We start from the raw sequence: 24964 nt of genomic DNA, 5'->3' as shown, positions 1-24964 counted from the left end.
AACAAACAACGCAAGCGCTGTTCCTTAGCCTTCCTCCCGTCTTCGCGCTGTTTTCAACGAAATATGTAGTACTAACTGGTCCTTCAAGGCACCCTGCTGCGAGTAAAATTGCTAGCTAATGTTCAAGTGTAGCAGCGAAGAATCCGAGTCGGACTTGATCGCGATCGAAATTGCCGTGAGCCATCCTTACGACACGATTTCTTGCGTCTAACGTGTCAACCTTAGCTGATTGCTTTCAACTGGCAAATTGTGTGTGTCGTAGTAAATTAATTGCGACTGTTACTTCCCTTTGGTGGTGAAGCACAGAGTCGCGAAAACTAGCAGAAAACGTGAGGTACGCGTGAAACGCTTCGTCGTTTTGTAGTGCCCAACCAGTTGAGGATTCATTCTAAAAAGACAGGGCGTGCAAACAGCACACGTGAAAAAAGTCAGGACACCACAAACGCCGGCGTTTGTGGTGTCCTGACTTCTTTTTCTTCATCCTTGCTTGCACGCCCTGTCTTTTTAGAATGAACACTTACCAACTAGCTCAGCTCTCTGTTATTTTAAGCTTCAATTGAGGGTTCTCTGCGGGCAATAATTTGGCGCAAAAGTTTCCTTCTTACGATCGAGTGTTTAGGAACGAAGAACACTGTATCCGCCGCAGAAAGCGCCGTGCTACGCAGCTGCAAGCGCAGGAGCCGCTGACGCGCGATTGAGGCACCCTGGGCCTTAGAGGGGTCATGAACCACTTTTCCAAGTAATGCTCTAATGACCTCAGTGTCGGAGTGTACTGCCTCCCGAATCGATTGCCGCAAAAATTTCTCGAATCCGTCAAGAATCAGCGGAGTTACGGGGGTTTGGTGCACGCTCCCAGCGCTTTCTCTCTTTTCTCGTGCCGACGAGCGCACTGGAAGCTAGACAGGGAGGGATGACATGGGGAAAGAAGTTACGTCAGCGCGCGTCATGAAACGCGATCGCTCTCCCGCTGTGATTCGCTTGCGCGAGTGCCGCTACCGTGTACTGAGGAGTGCGGCGCCGGCAAGTGGCGGCACCCCGCGGCAAGAAGCGCATCTGATCCGAACGCCGCTCTCGATTTACGTCGGCTATCGGCCAATAAGCATGCTATGTCTCTTGCGACGTAAAGGGACAGATCCGCGACGTAAACGGACAGACGCCCCGCCCACCGACGAGAGTGAGAACCGGCCTCTGTTTGAAAAGAGGGTGCCTGGGGAAACGGCAACTTCGCGCTCCGCTTGTGGCCATTACGCGGCGCGCACGACTGTAATATTTGGCAGAGCAGTTCATAGCCGTGTCAGCTTTCCGCAGGATGTGTTTTTTCAACACGCCCAAGGGGTGCTTCATGACCCCTTTAGCGAGTCGCAGCGCCGCCATGCGGTGAGTGTAGGAAGGCATCAGCGCGGTGGCCACGCCAAAGCGCGCGCTCAGCACACTAGCCAGTATATTCTAGGCACTACAGCATGGCGATATCCTGCGCTTAAATCCCGCTTCGTGTCCCCCGATTTTCTTCCCAGGGAGAAATAGACCTCTGCCTGGGTCCAATCATCCGTGTTTCATTGTTTCCAACTCCGCCCTAAAAATATATTGACAACGGCCGTCATGAATTATGCGAGGATCCTCAACCGGACGAGAATGACAACCTATTAGGGTGCTCGCATACGGTTTGCCCACGTGTGGCTCTTCCCCGTGGGAATGGTCTGTTTCCTTGCAGGGCCGTACCCAGAATTTTTTTCCTGGGGTAGTTTGTGTGTAGAACGGCTAACTTTGGCAACTGGTGGTCGCTGTGAATGCGTGTAAGTATTTTAGTATCACCCGAAAAGTTAAAGCATGAAACAATTTCGGGGGGTCTCAGAACCCTCTCAACCCCCCATTAGTTACGGGCCTCTTTCCTTGGCTCTCATCCGGTGCGTCTTCCAGTCTACGGCTTGTTCGGGGTACATCGCGGCATTCCACGAACCTACCGTCGCCGCCGGTGCGGGTACAGAGGATCAAACGTCAGCGGCGAACGTACGAAAAACAATAACCCCTTCAACATTTTACGGCTCGAAAGGCAACCCTTTCACGGACATGCGGTCCGGCTGTTCAGCGGGGGAGCGCGGCGTTCGTTAATCGGCGTGACGCCGGGTCACAAAATGGCAGTCTGTGACAATGACTTTATATATAAACGTTAGAGGGCGATAAGTGTTAAAATGTTGCGTATTGCCCCATGTGACGTTTCGTGCCGCTCTCCCCTAATATAGCTTATGAACAACACAAAACGAACCTTTCTCTCCAAGCAATCCATGTGGATTTCCTTGTGGCTTCGTGCCACAAACGGGTGATTGTCAATTTCTGGATGAATGGAACGGATGCTATGAGCGTCCCCTTTATAACGGGGCGGTGACAAACAAATGTGCGACCAGGCTCGATTAAAAAAAGGCTTCCCTTTTCGCTTCTTTTTCTTTTTCTTTTTCTACTTCATGTTGGCCTACTCTACTTCAATTAACATTATCTTACTACAGGAAAAAAAAATGAAACGTAAATTCTCAGTCCAGTTCCCTGCCCTTTACGGCAGAATGTCCTTATTTTTTTTCGAATATTTATTTTTGTTCTTTCTTTCTAATTTTCTGCCACCAATACTATAACCGTCTCTTTTTTTTTCGAGTCTGCCCTTAGGCATAATATTTATTCAGAAATACACATATAAATTTGCTTCGTGTATGAAGTCCAGTAACGAGCGGTGGTGAGGTCCACTAATCCAGCGGTCAAGGTCGGGTGGTCGGCAGGCCTGGGGCCTGTTGCACGTAGGCGACGACGACGGCTTAATTGTAGACCCGTGCATGTCCACAATAAGTGTGTGACAGTTACATCGCTGATTGGGGCGTCGCAAAATGGACACTAATGTACCATACGGGCCGCGGTCTCTTACTTATTGAAATCGTGGGTGTGTTCAGCTTTCCGTTGTTGTCCCTAAAACCCAAGGCTACATGAAGGCTCGTGCCCAAATGTACACCTGGGTGGATATCTCCACATTCAATCAGAACATGGTCCACCGTTTCCTTATCTTCTCTGCAGCATGTGCATTGTTCTTCTTTAGTGAATCTCGCGAGGCGTCCTACAGTCCTTTGATTTGTATCCATTCCCGATTGCACGTCTGCCCTCATGCACACCACTGAGTTCCCAAAAGTAAGCCTCGGAACCTATACACCTCTCCACAGACCTCGAAGCACCTTGTACCTATTGTATCTCCACAACGCTCTGTGCTTCATTATTCCAGCATTCCTCTTTCGTTTTGCTGCCGAGGCTTTCTTGTGTACCTCCATGTACCTGTCACCCTCATTTATCCATACTCCGAGGTACTTGTATTCGCTCACCCTCGGTATTTCTTGGCCCTGTATTGACACCGCCTGATCACAATGACCACTGAATGCCATCAATCCACATTTTGTTACACTAAATCCTAGTCCTTGAGCTTCACCTTCCCTTCCGCATATATCCCCCAGCTGCTGTATATCATCTCGACTGTCAGCAAATAGGACAATATCATCAGCATAAAATAATCCTGGAAGCATCTGCTCAATCATCACGCCGCCCTGTTTGTGTGACAGATTAAAACCAATGTTGCTATCTTCTAGCGCTTTTTCCATATTCATCATGTACAGCATGACTACCAGCGGGGATAAAGGACCTCCCTGTCTCAAGCCCTTACTAATCTCAACGTTCTCTTTGCTACTCATTCTTTGCCATTCTATGCAAACTATATTTTCTCGGTATATGTCCTTCAAAAGCTGTATGCAGTCGTTGATTGTGCCCATTTCTTTCAATATATCCCACAAAATTTCCTGATTAACGTTGTCATACGTCCCAGTGATGTCTAGAAAATCCACGTACAAGAACCTATTTTCTATTCTAGATATTTCTACACACTGAGTCAGAATAAACAAGTTATCGTCTAACCGCCTCTCGACTCGAAATCCATTCTGGTGTTCTCACGAAATATCGTTGTGTTCTGCCCACTTTTCTATTTTCATTTTTACTGCTTGCATCGCCAACCTGTATAGTACCGATGTAATGGTTAGTGGTCTATACGAGCGAATGTTATCCTTTTCTCCCTTGCCTTTAAAGATTAAGTTCATTCTACTTTCTCGCCAACTGTCCGATATTTGCCTGTCCTGTAAGCATTTTTCTACGGCTTTCAGCAGTGCTTTGTTAATGTTATGTCCTAGTTCGTTAATTAGGCTAACGGGAATCCCATCTAAACCCGCGGCAGTGCGCTTTGGAATTTTTCCTTCGGCCTTTTTGCAGTTCAAATTCTCCAGTACTAGGTCTTCCTCGGTTGCTGTCCCCGCCTTACTTCTACTCACCGGGGAAATCCCCTGGACGCTCTTTTTAAACGAATCGGTCGTAACCTCTCGGATGTAACCTAGCGCTTCGTAACCTTCCAATTGATTTCCTACTTCATCTACAATATGTTGTTGCATTGTGACAGACTTCCTACCTAGCGCCTTTATGTGTCTCCAAAATATCCTAGGTGCGGCCTCCTTTTTTTCATGTATCTCTGTCACCCAGCGTTCACTTTCACCTTTAACTTTTGCCTCGACCAATTTTTGTACAATGGATTTCTTCCCTAAAAATTTTTCCCATATTTTGTTGGACGATTTTTTACCCCGTGCGGCATCTTTCGGGATTCTGCAAGGTATAATTTGCAATATGTGTTAAAGTATTGCGACGTTCCTCTGCAGATATGCTTTTCAATATTTACGGCGAGGGAGACCAGCATGATGTAAAATATATTTGGTTTTGTATGCCTGTGACACATTCTTTTTAATCTCCAAGACCGTCTCACGGTCCCGCCGCTCCCCAAAAACATGCACCCGACGCACCACGTCGGGCGCCGCAACAAAAAGCGAGCCACCTGCAAAGAATGTATGGCAACTGCGACGAGGCGGTATACGTGGACGCCGCGAGATAGCCAGAGGGAGGATGTGCTCACGCGATCGCAGTTGTGAATCACACGGGCAAATGGATCGCGAGCGCCACGGTGCGTACGGAACACATAGAGGCTGCGAAGAAGCGGCGATCGCTCTGGCACTGGTCGCGGCACCGGAAGATGCGGTCGCGATCAGCGACTCGCAGACTGCCGTGCGTGAATTCGCGCGCTGCCGCATCTCGTAGCAGGGCGGCCCTCATACTTCAAACTCGCTATGGCAGCAGGGACGGCGGCGACCTTCGAGGAGCGATGACGTCGACGTCATCGTCCCCGCATTTCAAAACCGAAAATACGACGGTCTTCCTCCTGTGGTACCCGGCTCGCACCAGCGTCCCGCTTGCAGGCAACCAGGCGCCTTACACCGCGGCTCGAGGTCTCACTCACCGAGCCGCGGCCGATTCCGTGGCCGCGTCCACCTCCGACAGTGGGGCGATGACGACATCAATAAGAGCGCAACAGCAACCGGAATGGTCGTGGGGCGATCGCCTGACCACATTCAGTGACATCACACAACACTACAGACTAAACAGACGCAAATACCGACCACCACACGACAAATTAAACAAAAGGCAGGCCGTAACTTGGAGGTTACTGCAAACAGACACTTACACCAGCCCGGCGATCCTACGCCTCTGTTATCCGAGCATATACCCGACGGACGCGTGTAAAGCGTGCGGGGAAAGAGCCACACTGCGGCACATGCTTGGCAATGTGCCGGAAGAGTTACTGTCGCTTCCGCCGCTCACTCCGCGACGCATGTTAGGCAGGCACGAACTCCGAGAGCAATCGTTGCTGCTACCACCTCGTGAGAGCAGGGGCCGGACGCCGCCGCGGCTGTGGTCACTACTGCGGATGGGCTGCGTCGGCGTCGCTGCTGCTGGTAGGCGGCACTCACCAGCGAAAAGCTGACCGACCAAGTTTGGGCCGTACGGCAAGCCGAAGATGCTGCCCAGGTCCAAGGACTTCGAGCCGTCACCTGACGCCATCATCATCGACGGAGGGCGGGACGGGACAGGGGTTAATCCCCTCTTCCCCCGCCTCGCCCGAAGGAAACTGGTGGACTTAATAAAGTTTTTTCATTCATTCCAATTTGCAAACTTGCGTCGCATTTTGCCCTCCTCGGCCCTACACTATAACCAATGTGACGCAAATAGTTACTGAAATGTTTACTTTCGCCCCAAGGAAAAGCATTTGTAATAGTAGCATATATTGTACCTTAATGACACCGCTTTGTTTGGGTGCATCTGCTCGTAATCGCACATTGACCCCGTCCATCTATCATTGTCGGCATTACACAGCGTGTATGTTTAATAGGCTGCAGTATACTATGTGTATAGCAGCACTCATTTCTTGAAGAAGAGGACGCACAGAAAATGACGACAGGAGAAAGTGAAGACACCTACCACTATATCTTATCCTCGTTGACTGTGCTGCACTGTTTCCTTCAAGAAATGTCCACGCGTCCGTGTATGTCCATGTGTGTGACCACGTGCTTCGGGTTGTCGATTAATTCGCCCTCGCGCTGCCAGTTGCTAGCTTCCTGGTTAGATCAATTGGTAGAGCGAGCGGCCCGGAAAGGCGTTGGTCCCGGTTTCGATCCCCGGACCAGGACAAATTTTTCGGCAAGTGAAAAGCTTTCTTTCTGAAAATCCCTACGTATTTCTTTGTGATTTTGTGCTATAAACGTGAGGTTGTTAATTTCGTTTTTTGAACCCAGTACGATTTTTATCACTCAAACAATACCTATAGTTCCTGTTGTTTCAACTTGTGCACACTGAATGCGAATGAAATATCGCTGATGTTTCAATCTTCGCTCTTGCACTGACCATGATTCATCAGACTTGACTGCAATGTTCATTTCTTCCTATAACAGCACCGATGAGGCGTGTCATGATATCAGATTTTCCTTTGATTGTGTCTTGTTTGTAACTACAATCATCGCCGCACTTATACTCCACAAACATTACAGGTTCGAGACCACGGGCTCATCTTTGGCTTTTCTATCATATCTTCTGGCGAAACACCAAGACATTCAAGACCGACTGAGAGAAGAAGTCGTTGCTGTCTTAAAGAAAGATGTATTTCTTTTTGTTGATTGTCGATTACCAGTTCTTTTTCTTTATACATTTGATCTCGACACCATGTAACTATCTGGTTTTTCAGGGGGACTTCACGTACGACAACTTCAGCAGCATGAATTACATGGACCAAGTGATGTCTGAGTCCATCCGCCTATTCACGCCGATTATTGGGTGAGTCATGCTGTTAGGTAGTAATATTGTTAGCGCTTCAAGATAGTCTACCCATGGTATGTCATATGAGTCCGCGATAGCGTTTATATAGGACAAATACCTTATTTCCACGCACTCTTCTTTTTATAGCTTTTATGTGACCGGTCCGTTACACGTATGACCAGCTATCTCGCGAAAACCGCGCACGAGTGTTTTGAAACCTTCCAGATTATTTTAGAATTTTCTGATAAGCTTGAGTGCGCAGCAAGAACAGCATAGTTTATTCTGGAGCTAACGCGGCCACCAACGAGAAGGCTGAAATATTCGATGTCACATGTATAAATGCCGACGCGCCTTCCCGCAGATCAGATTACCGACGACAGTGTTTGCCGCTATCAATGTACAGGGCGCATTGCTTGTACTATAGCTTTTCATTTCCTGGGCGTCAGTTCGCCCGAATAAATAGTTTCTTCTTGAACACTCCGCTTGACACCTCCTTAAACGTCACTGCCACGTGACATTATAGCTAACTGCTACTGGAATTTACCGTTTAAATTACTACAAGTGACTAGCGCAAAAATTGCAGGTACACAAGAAAGAAACACAACAGACTAAGCGGAGCGCTTCCTGTTGCGCTTCTATCTTGCTGTATGAGTAATGTTAGCGCTAGTTACTTACTTGTAGTAAAAACGCCAGGCCTGCGCTGAAACCACAGCACAGTCACAGCGAAAGCTGGAAGAGCGGCGTTTCTAGAGCCCGTTAACCTCTCAAGGGGCTACAATACAAGTACACTAGAAAGGTACCCACTACGCCATAAATCGCAATTTTCGTGAAGTTGGGAAGCACCTACTAAGCCGTTATTCGTCATTCTGCGAAGAAGCGAAGCACCAGCTACACGTCTGTCAGACATTATGTGCACTTTGTTGAGGCGACGACTGATGACGATGAAAAATTATGGCTCAGCCCTTTGTAATGGGTTGGAATCTTTAAACGGCCCGCCACTTATCTAATTTGCATTGGGTGACGCCCGGTCCTATTTGCCTCTCCCGTCATGCTCTATAACATACGTTGACTTGCGAGAGAGACGGGGGGGGGGGCGAAGAACTTTACTGAGACCCAGAGGAAATAGATCCTGCGCTTATGGGCTTCCTTGGCAACCAATACAAGAGCACTTTCGAGGAACCCACTACGCTGTAAATCATTGTAATTTTACTGAGACCCCGAGGAAGTGGATCATGCGCTTATGGGCTTCCTTGGCAACGAATACAAGTGCACTTGCGAGGAACCCACTGCGCTATAAACCATTGTAACTTTTGAGAAGTAGGGCAGCAGGCACTGTGCCATTTTTCGTCATTCTACGGAGAGCGTTGGTACATGCTAAACGCATGTAGGGCATTATGCGCACTTTGTTGATGCTCTGCCTGATGACGATGAAGAATTATGGCAGAGCCCTTTGTAATGGGTTGGAAGCATTCAACAACCTAGTCGTTGCGCAATTCGCATTGTGTGACGCCTGGTTACAGAATTCGCGTTGTGTGACGCTTGGTTGTTGTTTTACACTTCTACAACGCTACATTACATATGTTAACGTGGTTCCTTCCCGACATGAAGCCGGTATAGGGTGTTTTTGCGAAGCAGTTTCAAGCACCGGCATGGCTCAGAGGTTCAATTCTGGGCTCCCACGCAGAGGGCCCAGGTTCGAAGCTCGTTCCATCCTGGGAATTTTTTCTTATGTCGTTTTTTTTTTCTTATTTCGAGCGATACTGGTTACGGCCACCGGCGGCGGCGGCGGACAACTACGGCGCCAAAAACGGCCGGTGAAATGCTCTCATAACAGCTTTCGCTGTAATAACGTCATACCACCTAGCCTAACGAGCAGTCCTTCTTAACACTTGAAGACTCTTCTTCCGCTGCTCCCGCGTTTTACCTTCTAATATTAGGACTGAAAACCATACCTGAGTGTTGGACATGTACATAATCAGTTACATATAAGAAGTGATTACTTGTGACAGTTGCATTTTTGTGTGTTTTTCTAAACGATGCATTACTTTCGTACCCGATAACGGTCACTGTAATTCAATTACCTTTTTTGGCAATCAGTTAGAGGACTTCGTAACTTTATTGACAAGACAAGTTTCAACAGGAAAGGCAGCTTTCAGTATTTGCATTTGGTGTGAACTACAGTAGCACAACTGTATAATCGTGAAACGCGGCAGCCTCACGAATGCACGCATGTTTTGACTGCAACACCAGGGCTCCTTTTGTTTCTTTCCTTATCCTAATGACAGCTCACGCGGTTTGTATTTTCGGCACCGCATCTCGCTATCCGTTCGCTTTTCCGTTTTCGTTCAATCACTCCTGGCCTTTCATTTACGAACCTCCCTGTCCTTCAGTTTTTTTTTTTTATTTTCCTCTTCCTACCGCCATTTTGAGTGCATTACTTGCAACCTAGGCGAAAGTTCGGCGTGAAGGAAGAGGCGCAGAGATTCCACACATCCGTGCAACTCTCGTCACTCTCATAAGCAACTCTGCATATTTTGCGAAAAATATATGTGTGGTTCAAAGTAAGTGCAACTGAATTTGGGTCTCTTTTACCAAGAAAGCATTTTATGCCGAGCGCTCTCAAACGTTATTCGAGCGAAATAACCGGTGCGCGGACAGTCATCCTGTCACTTCTCAGGGACAATGGCGTTTGCTTGCCGTGTGCGGCAGCCAGAAATGTGGACGCACTGCGGAGACGATGCCTAAACTAGCGGCCGCCAATTTCTCCTTGATCCACGTGCCAGTTGTTGCGCTCGAAGCACGTTTGAGAGCGTTGCACTACGGTAGCGCACCAAGGCCGTAACGTGGTCATATTTCTCCGGCTTTCTTTAAACGCCAAGAATTATCACTACGCAGCACGTACATTTCCACAAGAAATAGGATCGGTCGTTTTGTAATGCCTTGTACAAAGTAACGAAAGGCACTTGGGCCTAAAGTGAATATCAGGAATGTTGCATAATTAATCTTAGTTAATTAACAAATTAATCGATATATAACAATACCTTAACGAGAGCCACGTGGCGGTAAACCATGTCGTCCATTTTATTCAGTTGAGGTTAGCCACTTATTTGTAAATATTTCGTTCCAGTTACATGAAACACCCTGTATAAACACGATACAGGCGGCACCTCTAAAAGATATCACAATACAGCATGATGTGTCTTCAACATACAAGTTAGATGTTAAGGTCAGACATTAAAAAACTCAGCGCCTATGGAAAATAGCGTAAAAGGGAGCGTGGAGAAGCTCATGAGAAAAACGGAGCATTTGGTGTTAGTTTTCTCAAATCCTCTTCCTAACATCTTTAATTTTCTTTTCTGATAATTTCCATTATTGCAATGGAAACTCAATTTGCTGATTTTACTAAATCGTAAGCCGAATTTTTGTTACGGCATACCCTAGGCACGCTGAGATTATTTAACCTTTGTCCTCAACATCGCCTTGACAAAACAGTAAACTCACATGGAATGTGGATATGTAAATAGTAGCACTGACGCAGATACTTAAAAAGTATGAATAAAGCAGAGAAGGAATGTGGCAGCTGGTTACAAAAGGGATATTACAGTAAGCAAATGAAAAACGGCGGCAAGTGGAAGATGGAAGCTGCGATGAAAAAATCCGTAAACAGGGGGTGGGTGCTCGACCCGACGTTTCGACAAGTGGACTTGTCTTCTTCAAGGCTGGAAATGATTTCCTTAGCTATCGTGTGTATATGCTCCGTGCCCTCTCCACCAGAAGGGAGAAGGGGTTGGGGAGGGGGGAGAGGCCACGGTGACGTCTGGGTGAGTCATAATGAACGCGAAAGAAAGGAACAAAAAGCGGGGGGCTGGGGGGCGGGAGACAGGATGGTAAACGTTTCGCTCAATGATTGTTAGTAGAAGCACGTGGCAGTTTAACAATAGTAGGTTCGAAATTCTTAGAAGAAGGACTTAACTTTCATTGGTTTTCGTTGTGTATGTACCATACCGAATAATTAAAGAGCCCCCTTAGAAACGTTAATACCTGCTGCCTGGAGTGTACTGAACTTGTGAATAAGGTATGACTCTGTATATTTTCTGTATCTTGGGGACCGGAAGTTTGACTGAAGTATGTAAAGCTTGAGATCTTCGAAGTTGTTACCTGCTACATTAAAATGCTGTGCCACTGCTTTGGGTAACTTCTTCGCCGTGTCCGCGCGACGCCCGTTTAATCTAACGTTAACAGGCTGTCCCGTTTCGCCAATGTACCGTTTTTGACAATATGAACATTCGATCATGTAGATAACGTTTGAACTAGTGCAGGTAAAACTAGGTTTTATATGATGGACGTAATCACTTCCCGTGCTTTTAACTATAACGTCATCTTGAAGGTGCTTACAGGTCTTACATCTTGAAGGAGAACAAGGTGTTATGTGGGCAGTAGAATGGGGGTTTACTTTTGCATGCACTAACATGTCCTTAAAATTTCTATCGCGGCGATACACGACCTTTGGTACTCCGGGAAACGCTTTTCTAAGGCGGTCGTTGCTTGCCAGTATTGGGTAATACTTATGGAGAATATTATTTATGTTTGGTAGCGCATTTGAGCATTTGGTTGTAAATGCTGGCGGCTGGTTGGGTGTGCTATGGGGGCCCTTTGAGCTAGTGATGATTTCCTATCTAGTTGACAGGCTTCGTTGAAGACCTTGTTTAGAGCATCTTGCGGGTAATTTCTTTTTACTAATGTTTCCTTTAGGTTGCTTAACTGGACAACGTAGTCACTGTCGTCGCTACAGATCCTTCTTATACGCCTCGCCTGTCCTACAAATATCCCTTTTTTGCAGTGTCGCGGGTGACGAGTAGAGTAATCTAGGTAATGCTGGCTGTCTGTCCGTTTTCTGTAAAGCGTCGTCTTTAATTTTCCAGCTTCAATAGATACCGTCGTGTCCAGGAAGTTAATTTCACTGGAAGAATGGTGCATGGTGAAGTAAGCAAATTAGTAACACGTGTAGAGAAACACGTATAGAGAAGCCCAGGTAATGTGTGGGATGCAAAAGGATAACAGCGTAGAGAGCACATGTGCTTACAATCAAATTGTTATTAAAAAAACTACTAGAATAATTTAGCAGGAAGAACAAATACACAGTACGCCAGAACATCTTCTGTTACGTAAATGCTTGTTCTGTTTCATCTAGCATCGGCGCCGACGGTGCGGCGGTCGTGAGAATCTCATTTGCATATAAGCGAGTCTCCTCGTATATAAGTGAGGCTTACACCCACAAGGTCTTTCAAATCGCTGATCTGTGAAAGCAGCGAGATGCAAAGCAACCCCATTTTTTGCATTCTTGAGAGTGCAACGAAGCACTGCGCGAGACAAACTTCGATAACGACTCTATAGTGGCATCAGAATTTGAGGGGAAGACAACAAAGTGCCGTTGGTGCGAACAAATGTCATCACACCGACACAACTAAAAAGAAAAAAAAAAAGATCGAGAAAGCAAAAGGTAGTCTGTGCGCAGACGTTCGCGCGCTTGTTTTCGTCGAGATGGTTCGGCAGCCCTCAAGTTACTCTGCTCCACCGATGCGGACGCGTTTACCTAATTACCTGTGCTTGCTAAAGCAGTCTCGCGGAATGATAAAAGAAAGTCGCAATTGTTTTGTTTATTCTGGTCGCTTACTGGCAGCAGTACCATCTTAAGAAGCGGGGCTCACTCGTCGTTTATTCGCACGGTGCTGTTTCTATAGCAGTATCTTGTATCTTAAGATACACGATCCAATGTATCGGAAATACAGATACAGATAATCGTTTTGCGAGCCCTATCGCGATACAGATACAAGACTCTCAAAGAGTAACTAAGATAGTATCTAAGATACATGTACCTTCGATAGTGCCCAGCACTATCTACATATCATGTCGAGGTGACCACCACTATAAAACACGTCCGCAATTTCGCCGTGCTTAGTTGTATCATGACTTTTCTGCTGTGTGCCATGGCCCAATGCTAAATAAAACCACCTCCCCACTTCCCTTACCGCCATCGTTGATGCTGTAGACTACAGACTGAATTATTAGAGTGTATAGGTCCGCACAGGGCTCCACCCTGAGGCGTTTTTTTTTCTAAAAATCAAGACGGCGGGCCTTCACCTGACGGTTACCATGGTTACCATTGGTGTTGCCATGGGTACGGTAAAATGACTTTAGGTTATGGCGGCGCGAGGCGGCCGATAGCGGCAGCCTGGCCGTCGCGCATCAGTTGCGTCTCAAGCGTATCCCGCAGCGTTGCAGCAGCGTTCGTGCAAAGCCGTGGACATCATCGCACCACGTCTCGCGAATAATTCAACTAAAGGGAGGCACTACGTTTATTTCGTTAAATACCCTGCTCGTAGTTCTTAACAACAGCGTTACCTTCATTTCATTCAATTCTTCTTTCGCTCCAACAAGGTTGAAAGAAAGAAACTAGCGAAGGAATGGCAAACACATTCGGCAGATCCCACGCACTGTGGCAATCGATGTAATGCGAAGCAGCCAGCAAAGAGCTGCATAGATCGCTTTGTTTGTCTTTGAGGAACATGAAGTCATTCATGTCATGACATCTAGTTCACTATATATCACATGTTTGCTATGCATGCATGTACACTCTGGTATATACCACTCTAATGAAAGGTATATCCTGGTATATAAAATGGATGACCTGTCATTGATGTTCGTCACACACTCTTGTGAGGCTATACGAACTTTGGTATAAATCCAGTTAACGAAACGGCCGCTAGAGCACCAAGATCGCGGCATGTAAATAATGCCGTTATGAGATGAATGTCATCATTTTCTTATTATGATCTCCCATTTATGTTCGTCATATAGCCATGGTATGCCATACAAGTTTTGGCATTCATCCCGTTAACGAAGCGGCCAGGAGAGTACAAAGTCGTAGGCGGCTAGATAGATAGATAGATAGATAGATAGATAGATAGATAGATAGATAGATAGATAGATAGATAGATAGATAGATAGATAGATAGATAGATAGATAGATAGATAGATAGATAGATAGATAGATAGATAGATAGATAGATAGATAGATAGATAGATACTCTCAAACTCGCAGAAGTTCGCTAAGGAATGCTTCGCACTTAAAACTCTGCGCGAGCGGCGGTACGTCAAGCAGACGACAGCTCGGCGTTCTCGCAGTCACCACTGCCGGCCGCTGCTCCACTGCTCGACCGGCCCAACCGCCGGAGCAGGCGGACCTTCAAGTGAAAGTGACTGCAGCGCCATCGCAAATTTTCATCGCTTTTTGCTTCACCCGCGCCGCTTGCCGCCCTATGCCCGCTCCAGTTGGCCCACTCCCCCATTCTAGTACACTCTAGCCTTATTTTACGAGATGTCGTGGTCATCATATTTGTTCCATATTTCTTGAAGATCACGCCACTCACTTGTGCAGTGCTTTCAGGCCCTGAAAACATACTTAATAAACAAATTGATATTTCCCTGCAATATCCGACCACTATCTGAAGACGAGAAGATGCCAACCTTTGACAACTTGCTTTGTTCATATTCCTTCCAGTAATATATTATTATCCGTTCTCTCACCTTACAGTGTGCTGTTGTTAGAAGCGGCGGCTAACTAGCTTCAGTGTCAATTTCAGCTTCGTGAAGCTCAATTTATCGCAAAAGTTTGTTCTCTTTGGCAGTTTCCTTACGAGGAGATGCGCAGCGGACTACATCCACAAGGGTATAGTCATACCTGCTGGAACCAGCATCCTTATTCCAAATCTTCTCATGAGCCGTGACCCAGCCTTCTGGAAGGAACCAGAAAAATTTGACCCTGAAAGGTAGTCGTGCCTTTTTCTTAACGTCGGCATCACCTTCCTTCGTACTCAACCGGTCCAAGCACAGAAAAATTCAACAGAATGCCGACTGTATATTGTCTGATGACTTTATGATGAAATTGCACGACTTGCATACGAATCACGCGGAATTTAAGATAGACAATCTTGAGTCAGTCCAACCTGGCAAACGTTTCTAGCAAAATTGAAGTGAAATATTGTGGTTCGATGGGTCGTTGGTGATGCAGTGGAAACATTGAATCACTATCAACCTTTCGTGACGTGATAGAAAATAATAAGCACTAACAATTAAAAAAAAAAGAGTTTCATGTTTATGCAAAATTGTTCTTACGTTGTTTATGTGAATTTGTTATGTTGTATCAGATTGTATTTATTAGGTTGTGAGGTTGTAAATACTAATGTTGTTTAGAGATAACTGCGTATGATATGCATACTACAGATTTTTAGGCATATTTACCGCATATCATTTCTACATATGGTATACTATTGTAACCTGAAATGTGCTGTATCCCGTTCCATGCTCACGTTGCATCAGTATGCCCACCTGCTATGGTCTCGATGTAGAGGCTGGCAGTATTGAAAATAAATAAATATAGAAATAAATAAAGTAATAATGTCTGTTGCATGCAAAGTGAATCAAGTAGTGCGGTGTTTATGTGAAACATAAGTGAGGATGTAGTTTTCAAATTACTTCGTGCGTATTTTTACCTCGCACTTTTTTTTTACAGATTCAGCCCCGAAAACAAAGCTCAGATAGATCCCTCGGTGTACCAACCTTTTGGTCAAGGCCCTCGAAACTGCGTCGGTATGCGATTCGCTCAGCTCGAGATGAAACTTACCATGGCCAAGCTACTGGCGAAATACAAGCTTTTTCTGGACGACCGTCATATTAAGGTTCGCGAGCCCCTAAATAATCCTCCGTTGTAGTTTTTCAGAAACCTTTTATGTTGTTTTGACAGAGGAACTGTTCTAGGGCTAGGCCTGATGACAGATGAGTGTCCGCGTCGCATGTAACGCTACGGTTCCCAGATACACTAATAGATGGCGTAACTACCTCGGTCGCGGTAGAGTCTCTATATGCATGTAACGCTGTGGTTCCCACACACACTAATAGATGGCGTAACTGCCTCGGTCGCGGTAAAGTTTCTCTATATGCATGTAACGCTGTGGTTCCCAAACACACTAATAGATGGCGTAACTGCCTCGGTCGCGGTAGAGTTTCTCTATATGCATGTAACGCTGTGGTTCCCACACACACTAATAGATGGCGTAACTGCCTCGGTCGCGGTAAAGTTTCTCTATATGCATGTAACGCTGTGGTTCCCACACACACTAATAGATGGCGTAACTGCCTCAGTCACGGTAGAGTTTCTCTATATGCATGTAACGCTGTAGTTCCCACACACACTAATAGATGGCGTAACTGCCTCGGTCGCGGTAAAGTTTCTCTATATGCATGTAACGCTGTGGTCCCAAACACACTAATAGATGGCGTAACTGCCTCGGTCGCGGTAGAGTTTCTCTATATGCATGTAACGCTGTGGTTCCCACACACACTAATAGATGGCGTAACTGCCTCGGTCGCGGTAAAGTTTCTCTATATGCATGTAACGCTGTGGTCCCAAACACACTAATAGATGGCGTAACTGCCTCGGTCGCGGTAGAGTTTCTCTATATGCATGTGACGCTGTGGTTCCCACACACACTAATAGATGGCGTAACTGCCTCGGTCGCGGTAAAGTTTCTCTATATGCATGTAACGCTGTGGTTCCCAAACACACTAATAGATGGCGTAACTGCCTCGGTCGCGGTAGAGTTTCTCTATATGCATGTAACGCTGTGGTTCCCACACACACTAATAGATGGCGTAACTGCCTCGGTTGCGGTAGAGTTACTGCATTTGCATGTATAACGCTGCGGTTCCCAGGCACACTATTAGATGGCGTAACTGCCTCGGTCGCGGTAGAGTTACTGTATTTGCATGTATAACGCTGCGGTTCCCAGGTACACTATTAGATGGCGTAACTGCCTCAGTCGCGGTAGAGTTACTGTATTTGCATGTATAACGCTGCGGTTCCCAGGCACACTATTAGATGGCGTAACTGCCTCGGTCGCGGTAGAGTTACTGTATTTGCATGTATAACGCTGCGGTTCCCAGGCACACTATTAGATGGCGTAACTGCCTCGGTCGCGGTAGAGTTACTGTATTTGCATGTATAACGCTGCGGTTCCCAGGCACACTATTAGATGGCGTAACTGCCTCGGTTGTGGTAGAGTTACTGTATTTGCATGTATAACGCTGCGGTTCCGAGGCACACTATTAGATGGCGTAACTGCCTCGGTCGCGGTAGAGTTATTGTATATGCATGTAACGCTGTGGTTCCCACACACACTAATAGATGACGTAACTGCCTCGGTCGCGGTAGAGTTATTGTATAAGCATGTAACGCTGTGCTTCCCAGACACACTAATAAATGGCGTAACTGCCTTGGTCGTGGTAGAGTTACTGTATATGCATGTAACGCTGCGGTTCCCAGACACACTTATAGATTGCGTAACTGCCTCGGTCGCGGTAGAGTTACTGTATTTGCATGTATAATGCTGCGGTTCCCAGGCACACTATTAGATGGCGTAACTGCCTCGGTCGCGGTAGAGTTACTGTATATGCATGTAACGCTGTGGTTCCCACACACACTAATAGATGGCGTAACTGCCTCGGTCGCGGTAAAGTTTCTCTATATGCATGTAACGCTGTGGTTCCCACACACACTAATAGATGGCGTAACTGCCTCGGTCACGGTAGAGTTTCTCTATATGCATGTAACGCTGTGGTTCCCACACACACTAATAGATGGCGTAACTGCCTCGGTCGCGGTAAAGTTTCTCTATATGCATGTAACGCTGTGGCTCCCAAACACACTAATAGATGGCGTAACTGCCTCGGTCGCGGTAGAGTTTCTCTATATGCATGTGACGCTGTGGTTCCCACAAACACTAATAGATGGCGTAACTGCCTCGGTCGCGGTAAAGTTTCTTTATATGCATGTAACGCTGTGGTTCCCAAACACACTAATAGATGGCGTAACTGCCTCGGTCGCGGTAGAGTTTCTCTATATGCAGGTAACGCTGTGGTTCCCACACACACTAATAGATGGCGTAACTGCCTCGGTCGCGGTAAAGTTTCTCTATATGCATGTAACGCTGTGGTTCCCAAACACACTAATAGATGGCGTAACTGCCTCGGTCGCGGTAGAGTTTCTCTATATGCATGTGACGCTGTCGTTCCCACACACACTAATAAATGGCGTAACTGCCTCGGTCACGGTAGAGTTTCTCTATATGCATGTAACGCTGTGGTTCCCACACACACTAATAGATGGCGTAACTGCCTCGGTCGCGGTAGAGTTTCTCTATATGCATGTAACGCTGTGGTTCCCAAACACACTAATAGATGGCGTCACTGCCTCGGTCGCGGTAGAGTTGCTGCATATGCTACCTTTAGGTAGCAGAGTTGCGCATCTGTCTTCCAAACGACGCTAGCAATCATGCGTTGCGGAGAAGCTGACGTTGGGGCGAAGTTTTGTATTTTTCGATGGCGACGCTGCAGCGAAATGGGTTGATCTTAGTCATTCACATTAAAGTAAATCACCGGTCTTCGACACGCCAAACATGTCGACCGGTGACCCGGTAGGCATGTCGCCTGCAAAAACGGAGTAAGTCTTCGCGACATAGCCATGGTCGCTAGCCAGACCTATGCGCAACTCTGCTACCCAGAGGTAGCACATACAGTAACTCTAGGTCGCGGTAAAATTTCTCTATATGCATGTAACGCTGTGGTTCCCACACACACTAATAGATGGCGTAACTGACTCGGTCGCGGTAGAGTTACTGTATATGCATGTAACGCTGCGGTTCCCAGACACACTAATAGATGGCGTAACTGCCTCGGTCGCGGTAGAGTTACTGTATTTGCATGTATAACGCTGCGGTTCCCAGGCACACTATTAGATGGCGTAACTGCCTCGGTCGTGGTAGAGTTACTGTATTTGCATGTATAACGCTGCGGTTCCGAGGCACACTATTAGATGGCGTAACTGCCTCGGTCGCGATAGAGTTATTGTATATGCATGTAACGCTGTGGTTCCCACACACACTAATAGATGGCGTAACTGCCTCGGTTGCGGTAGAGTTATTGTATATGCATGTAACGCTGTGCTTCCCAGACACACTAATAAATGGCGTAACTGCCTCGGTCGCGGTAGAGTTACTGTATTTGCATGTATAACGCTGCGGTTCCCAGGCACACTATTAGATGGCGTAGCTGCCTCGGTCGTGGTGGAGTTACTGTATTTGCATGTATAACGCTGCGGTTCCCAGGTACACTATTAGATGGCGTAACTGCCTCGGTCGTGGTAGAGTTACTGTATTTGCATGTATAACGCTGCGGTTCCCAGGCACACTATTAGATGGCGTAACTGCCTCGGTCGTGGTAGAGTTACTGTATTTGCATGTATAACGCTGCGGTTCCCAGGTACACTATTAGATGGCGTAACTGCCTCGGTCGTGGTAGAGTTACTGTATTTGCATGTATAACGCTGCGGTTCCCAGGCACACTAATAAATGGCCTAACTGCCTCGGTCGCGGTAGAGTTACTGTATTTGCATGTATAACGCTGCGGTTCCCAGGCACACTATTAGATGGCGTAACTGCCTCGGTCGTGGTAGAGTTACTGTATTTGCATGTATAACGCTGCGGTTCCCAGGTACACTATTAGATGGCGTAACTGCCTCGGTCGTGGTAGAGTTACTGTATTTGCATGTATAACGCTGCGGTTCCCAGGCACACTATTAGATGGCGTAACTGCATCGGTCGTGGTAGAGTTACTGTATTTGCATGTATAACGCTGCGGTTCCCAGGTACACTATTAGATGGCGTAACTGCCTCGGTCGTGGTAGAGTTACTGTATTTACATGTATAACGCTGCGGTTCCCAGGCACACTATTAGATGGCGTAACTGCCTCGGTCGCGGTAGAGTTACTGTATATGCATGTAACGCTGCGGTTCCGAGACACACTAATAGATGGCGTAACTGCCTCGGTCGCGGTAGAGTTATTGTATATGCATGTAACGCTGTGCTTCCCAGACACACTAATAAATGGCGTAACTGCCTCGGTCGTGGTAGAGTTAATGTATATGCATGTAACGCTGCGGTTCCCACGCACACTAACAGATGGAGTAACTGCCTCGGTCGCGATAGCGTTACTGCATATGCATGCAACGCTGCGGTTCCCAGATACAGTAATAGATGGCGTAACCGTCTCGACTGCGGTAGAGTTACTGTATCTGCTACCTAAAGGTACCATATACAGTAACTATAGGTCGCGGACGAAGCGGTATTTCTAGGGGGCGTTGGCGGGAGAAGCGCTCACCAGGATGAGGCCGCGCTGGGCGCGAGGAGGAGAAGCGCGGTGGAGACAAGGCTACCGCCTATGGGAGGGGATTTATGCACGCCGCACCCTTTCCCAAGATGGGCAAGACTTCTCGTGCGCCTGAGGAAGAATCCGCTCGTTGCACGAGAGCGCTTCGCTGATTCGACACTTTTCACTGCATAGAACTCGCTTCACTTTTTTGAACAGGGCGAATTGAAATATCCCTATTGAAAGCGAAGAAAAGAGAGAGGGGAGAATGAAGAAAATGCACGGAATGCGCCTCTTTCATTTTCCTCTGCTGCTCTCTGCCGTTTTGGTAGGTGTTTGCTGGGGGGGGGGGGGAACAACCGGTATAGCCGGAAGCAAAGACTCCGAGATAATGAGACGTTTCGTGACTTTTCCGCTGTGGGAGAGCGCATGCGCCAGGGCGTAGTAAAAAAGGCGTACGGAACTACACGTTCTCTACTTTGCTTCCCATACGTGGAGAGGGGAACAAGGAGGTAAAATAGAGTAAAAGACCAAAGTATATTCAGAAGTGAAGCTTCTTAGTTCGGAATACTACTTCCATGAATAAGAAATCTCGTTCCTTCAGTTGACGCAACCTTGCCGACTTGTACTCGAGAAGACACCTAAGTCACGGATTAGGAACACCTCCATATTTTTTTACCAACTCTTTCTTGTATCTCTATATATTTCTCTCTCTGAATTTTTTAACAGCGAAGCTGTTAAAGCTAGCAGGAAGACGTCCGTTAACAAAGCCGCCGCGCTGAGGAGCAGCCACTGCCGAGCCGTCGCCATAGCAACCGCCGCAGCTGTGTACATTCACACTAGTGGAAAGCATGCCGCGGTGGTGTCGCACCCGTCGGCGCCTCCGCTTGGGAAGCAGCGGCACGCTGTCCACATTGCCGGAGCAGGAGTCACGTGACGAAAGCGTCTTTGTCAAGGCGCGCGCGCCCAACGGCTCGCTGCCGGATCGCTGCTTCTCCCCGATAGACGGGGAGAGGTGGCGCGGGAGAGAACAACGTCCGGTCGCTATGACGACGTCCGCGCGAGGAGGAAGAGTAGAATTGGTTTCGCTAGGTTTTTCTAGGCCCGAGCTTACCTATTTGCTTACTTTTTTTGCGGACCTCGGATCTACCACCTTCGATGTTGCTCTAGCTTTGCGCAGCAGTGCGAACCTATATTGTTTAATGCAATATCTAGGATGTATAAAAATCTTTAGTCGTAACTAAAATCACTTCTGCTAAAACACTACTTCAGTACAACCAGATACAAAAGAACCTCGAACAGATATATGTATCTGTCCTTTTTTATTGCAGGAAAAAGACTTGGAGCTCGAATCTACATTCAACATGGCTTTCCCCAAGTTCGGCGGCATATGGCTCAAGGTCGAAGAACTTTTATAATCACGTCCAGGTTTCATCACGGGCTCGCACAAACATTCCACACGAGCTGTTTTGCGACAGGTGGTTTCTACAACACTTTACTCCTTGTTTTAAGAAAATAAAGTGTCAGCTAATTTTGATTCAGGAGACGGTACTGTCTCTTCACGTCTCAATATTCTTGCGAATTTCATAATAAATGGCACTTTTTCAAAAATTTTACGCTTCTTTTTTTCTTATTTTCTTTTTTGCTATTGCGCAATTAACCGTGAACCAAGGGCGCACTGGGTTGTGTCAGTTGCCCTGCACGGGTCGTTCGTCGCTTGAGCTGACTCTCTTCGCTCTTATGCTCGCGATCTCAAAGCATTAACGTCGCGATTATGTCACTCATGCACGCGTCCAGGGGGGATGTTCGCTTATTCTAACAACACCTCCCCTCTCCACTGCTGAAGTAAAATTTGTGCGCGTAGCGCCAGCGTACCAGACTTGTACACGTTACAGAACATAAATAACCGATTACAGTTACAGTTACTTCCTTTAAAAAGTAATTGATTACAGGGGACAATTACAGTCTCAGAAAAGTAACTGATCAATTACAGAAATGTAATTGATTACTTTTGTGTTACTTTCCTTCAAAATTTTATTGCCGTAACAACAATAACGCAAGTTTGCTCAAACTACAACGAACTACTGTAGCTTCCATGGTTGAGAGAAGGCTGGAGGTTTTTGCGAAGGCTGGGAGGCTTACTGTGGCTTCTGTGTTATAGTGTTTCACATTGTTAACTTTCAACTGGAGTTGTTTTTCAAAGTTGTCGTCGCTGATTCTTCCATGTTTGCTGGTTAAGAGGTCAGCTGCTACACTGGACACACTTTCAGTGCATGCGCTGGAGGAAAGGGCGGTATTATAACGTAGGAACATCTTGTCCACCAGCTCGTCGTTGCGCAGTGCTTCGATGCTAGTGTGCATGTCCTGTATGAAGCATTCCTGTTGCTGGCGCTCGGGTAAGGCGTTAGTTGTAGGTCAAGGAAAAGCTGAAAAACGCATCTCCACGAAGACAATGATGACGAGTGGGTGAAACTACGCCCTAAGGTCCATAACGTCTACGCTGCAGTCGCCGACTTGTATAAAGTGTTTGTGATTGTAGGTGTTATATGTATATTGTCACAATTATGATTGATATTAGTATACTGCTCAACCTTTTTTTGTGTCTCACATATGTTACCGGAGCGTTGCCACCTGTAATGTAAATTGAGTGACATAAAACGACATAAAGAGTCGACGACAAAGCTCGGTCCTAAGGTCCATAATGTGTACTGAAGTCGCCGACTAGTATAAAGGGTTTGTGCTGTAGGTGGTTTATATTGTTTTGTCACAATTATGATTGTTGTTCGTCTGTTGTGAAACTTTTTAATCACACACACACACACACATGCGTTTCGACTATAGCAACTGTTTTCTAACCACCATGACAGCGGACAGTGAGCGTCGACGATAAAGCTAGCAGCTCACTCGGAAACGCGGCCGCTGCAGCGAGCAAAGTGACCTTCGTGCGGTTTATATCTTGAACGGAAACATTGCAGTGAAGGCAGAAGACCTACACACCTCACGCAACCCGAAATAAGCGCGAGCACGGGCGACCACGCCCTGCAGGTTGAAGTACAAGTAGGAGGCGCACGCGCATCCAAGCTACCGCAAAACATGAGCGGGGCGGATGAATAAACTTTATTGATAATAAATTGGAGTGGGAATGGGGGAGCCAGGCTGGACCGAGGGGCGGCGACCTTTAAAGCGGGCCCTTCGCACCATCTTGCGGGTGATAGCGAACACGCGGAAGCGCCTCCGAGGTCTGCGTACTGCCAGCCGCAAATGGTGTATATAGATGGCGTGTCGTTGGTATTGTCACGTGGTCGTGACGGCGAAGAACGCTCCAGTAGAGGTCGGAAATACGTATTTGGGAGAACTTGTGCCATGAAAATTAAAGGCGAAGTACATTACGATGTTATCATTTGGGAGCTGTACGCTGACAGCGGCGAACGTACAGAGCGTCGCTCGTCGATAATCTGCTCTGCGGCGAGGTTCATCGGCACTTATACATGCGGCATCGAACATTTCAACCTTATCGCTGGTGCTCGCGTAAGCTCTCAAAGAAACTTCACTAATCGCGTCCTGCGTTTAATTTTTACAGAATGAGCTCAAACAATCGCGAAGCTTCTAAAACATGGCGGCGCGTTCTGCGTCGAGCGTTGCTAACAGTAGTCAGTAATTCGCAATGCCCATAGACTGTCATACCACCAAGCGGATGTGAGGAGGAGGATTAGCAGACGATAAACTGGCAGCCGCTCTCTAGTTCAGCTGTGCTAGCCCGATTGTGAACGCTTTGGTTGGAAAGAAACACTACGACTTTGCATGGTTCGTGAATCTGTGAACAAAGCGGGCCGCCCGTGACAAGATAAATTTGATTTCTTCGTGCAAGACGTGAAGTTTTCATGAAAAAAAAAGTGAAGAACACTTTGTGAATCCCGAAGTTTGTTCTGCGAAAGCCTGTGGCCGTTCGACTGACTATGCCACGGCCGCCGACAGACGCCGCCGCCGCGTTGCGCAACAGTTGCGCAAGCGCGTTGGAAGGAGCAACCACTGATCTCCACTAGGAGGACCTGGATGGTGCATCGAGCTCGCGGGCGTGAAGCCACAGGAAGCCGCCGTTTTTGTCCCGGAATCCACCGCCATCACTAGTCAATTGCTGCCGGCGCGAGAGCTCTTCTCTTCTTTCTTAAAGAAATGCCTACCTGTAGCGCAGTAAACTATACGAATCGATCGGAAAAGTCGTCAGGGAAGACATTTCACGCGTAAGTTCTCAAAGTTGTATTTGTACAGTCTTTTAGCAAGTTACGGAAATACGGTACGCTGTTGTAACCGGCAATACAAAGAACCGGCCTGCAAGGGACGCTCATCAGCGTACCTTCCATACGCCGTCCGCGTTCCCCAAGAACGCAAGAGATCTCCATGTGCGTTGCAGGAAACGCGCGTCGGCGTTGTTGCAATACGCAGTCGGCGTCTAGCGCGTGCTCGGACCGAGATAAAAGAATCGTGTCAGGAGCGTTCGGG

General features: G+C 47.1%; 1 protein-coding gene across 1 annotated transcript in view; it reads left to right on the top strand.

Moving 5' to 3' along the window:
* LOC119399528 (cytochrome P450 3A29-like) overlaps positions 1-21882 on the top strand; it is a 96557-nt gene extending 74675 nt beyond the window's left edge. The window contains exons 10-14 of the mRNA XM_037666339.2: positions 6939-7047; positions 7133-7221; positions 14892-15032; positions 15776-15941; positions 21796-21882. Coding sequence (XP_037522267.1) covers positions 6939-7047; positions 7133-7221; positions 14892-15032; positions 15776-15941; positions 21796-21882 — 592 coding nt within the window. The remainder of the gene's footprint in view (positions 1-6938; positions 7048-7132; positions 7222-14891; positions 15033-15775; positions 15942-21795) is intronic.
* The last annotated feature ends 3082 nt before the right edge of the window (positions 21883-24964 follow it).

This window comes from Rhipicephalus sanguineus, chromosome 7, assembly GCF_013339695.2.
Source record: "Rhipicephalus sanguineus isolate Rsan-2018 chromosome 7, BIME_Rsan_1.4, whole genome shotgun sequence".
In the NCBI taxonomy this organism is placed as follows: domain Eukaryota; kingdom Metazoa; phylum Arthropoda; class Arachnida; order Ixodida; family Ixodidae; genus Rhipicephalus; species Rhipicephalus sanguineus.
The sequence above is the reverse complement of the archived record's forward strand: the minus strand, read 5'-3'. Positions and strand labels throughout refer to the sequence as shown.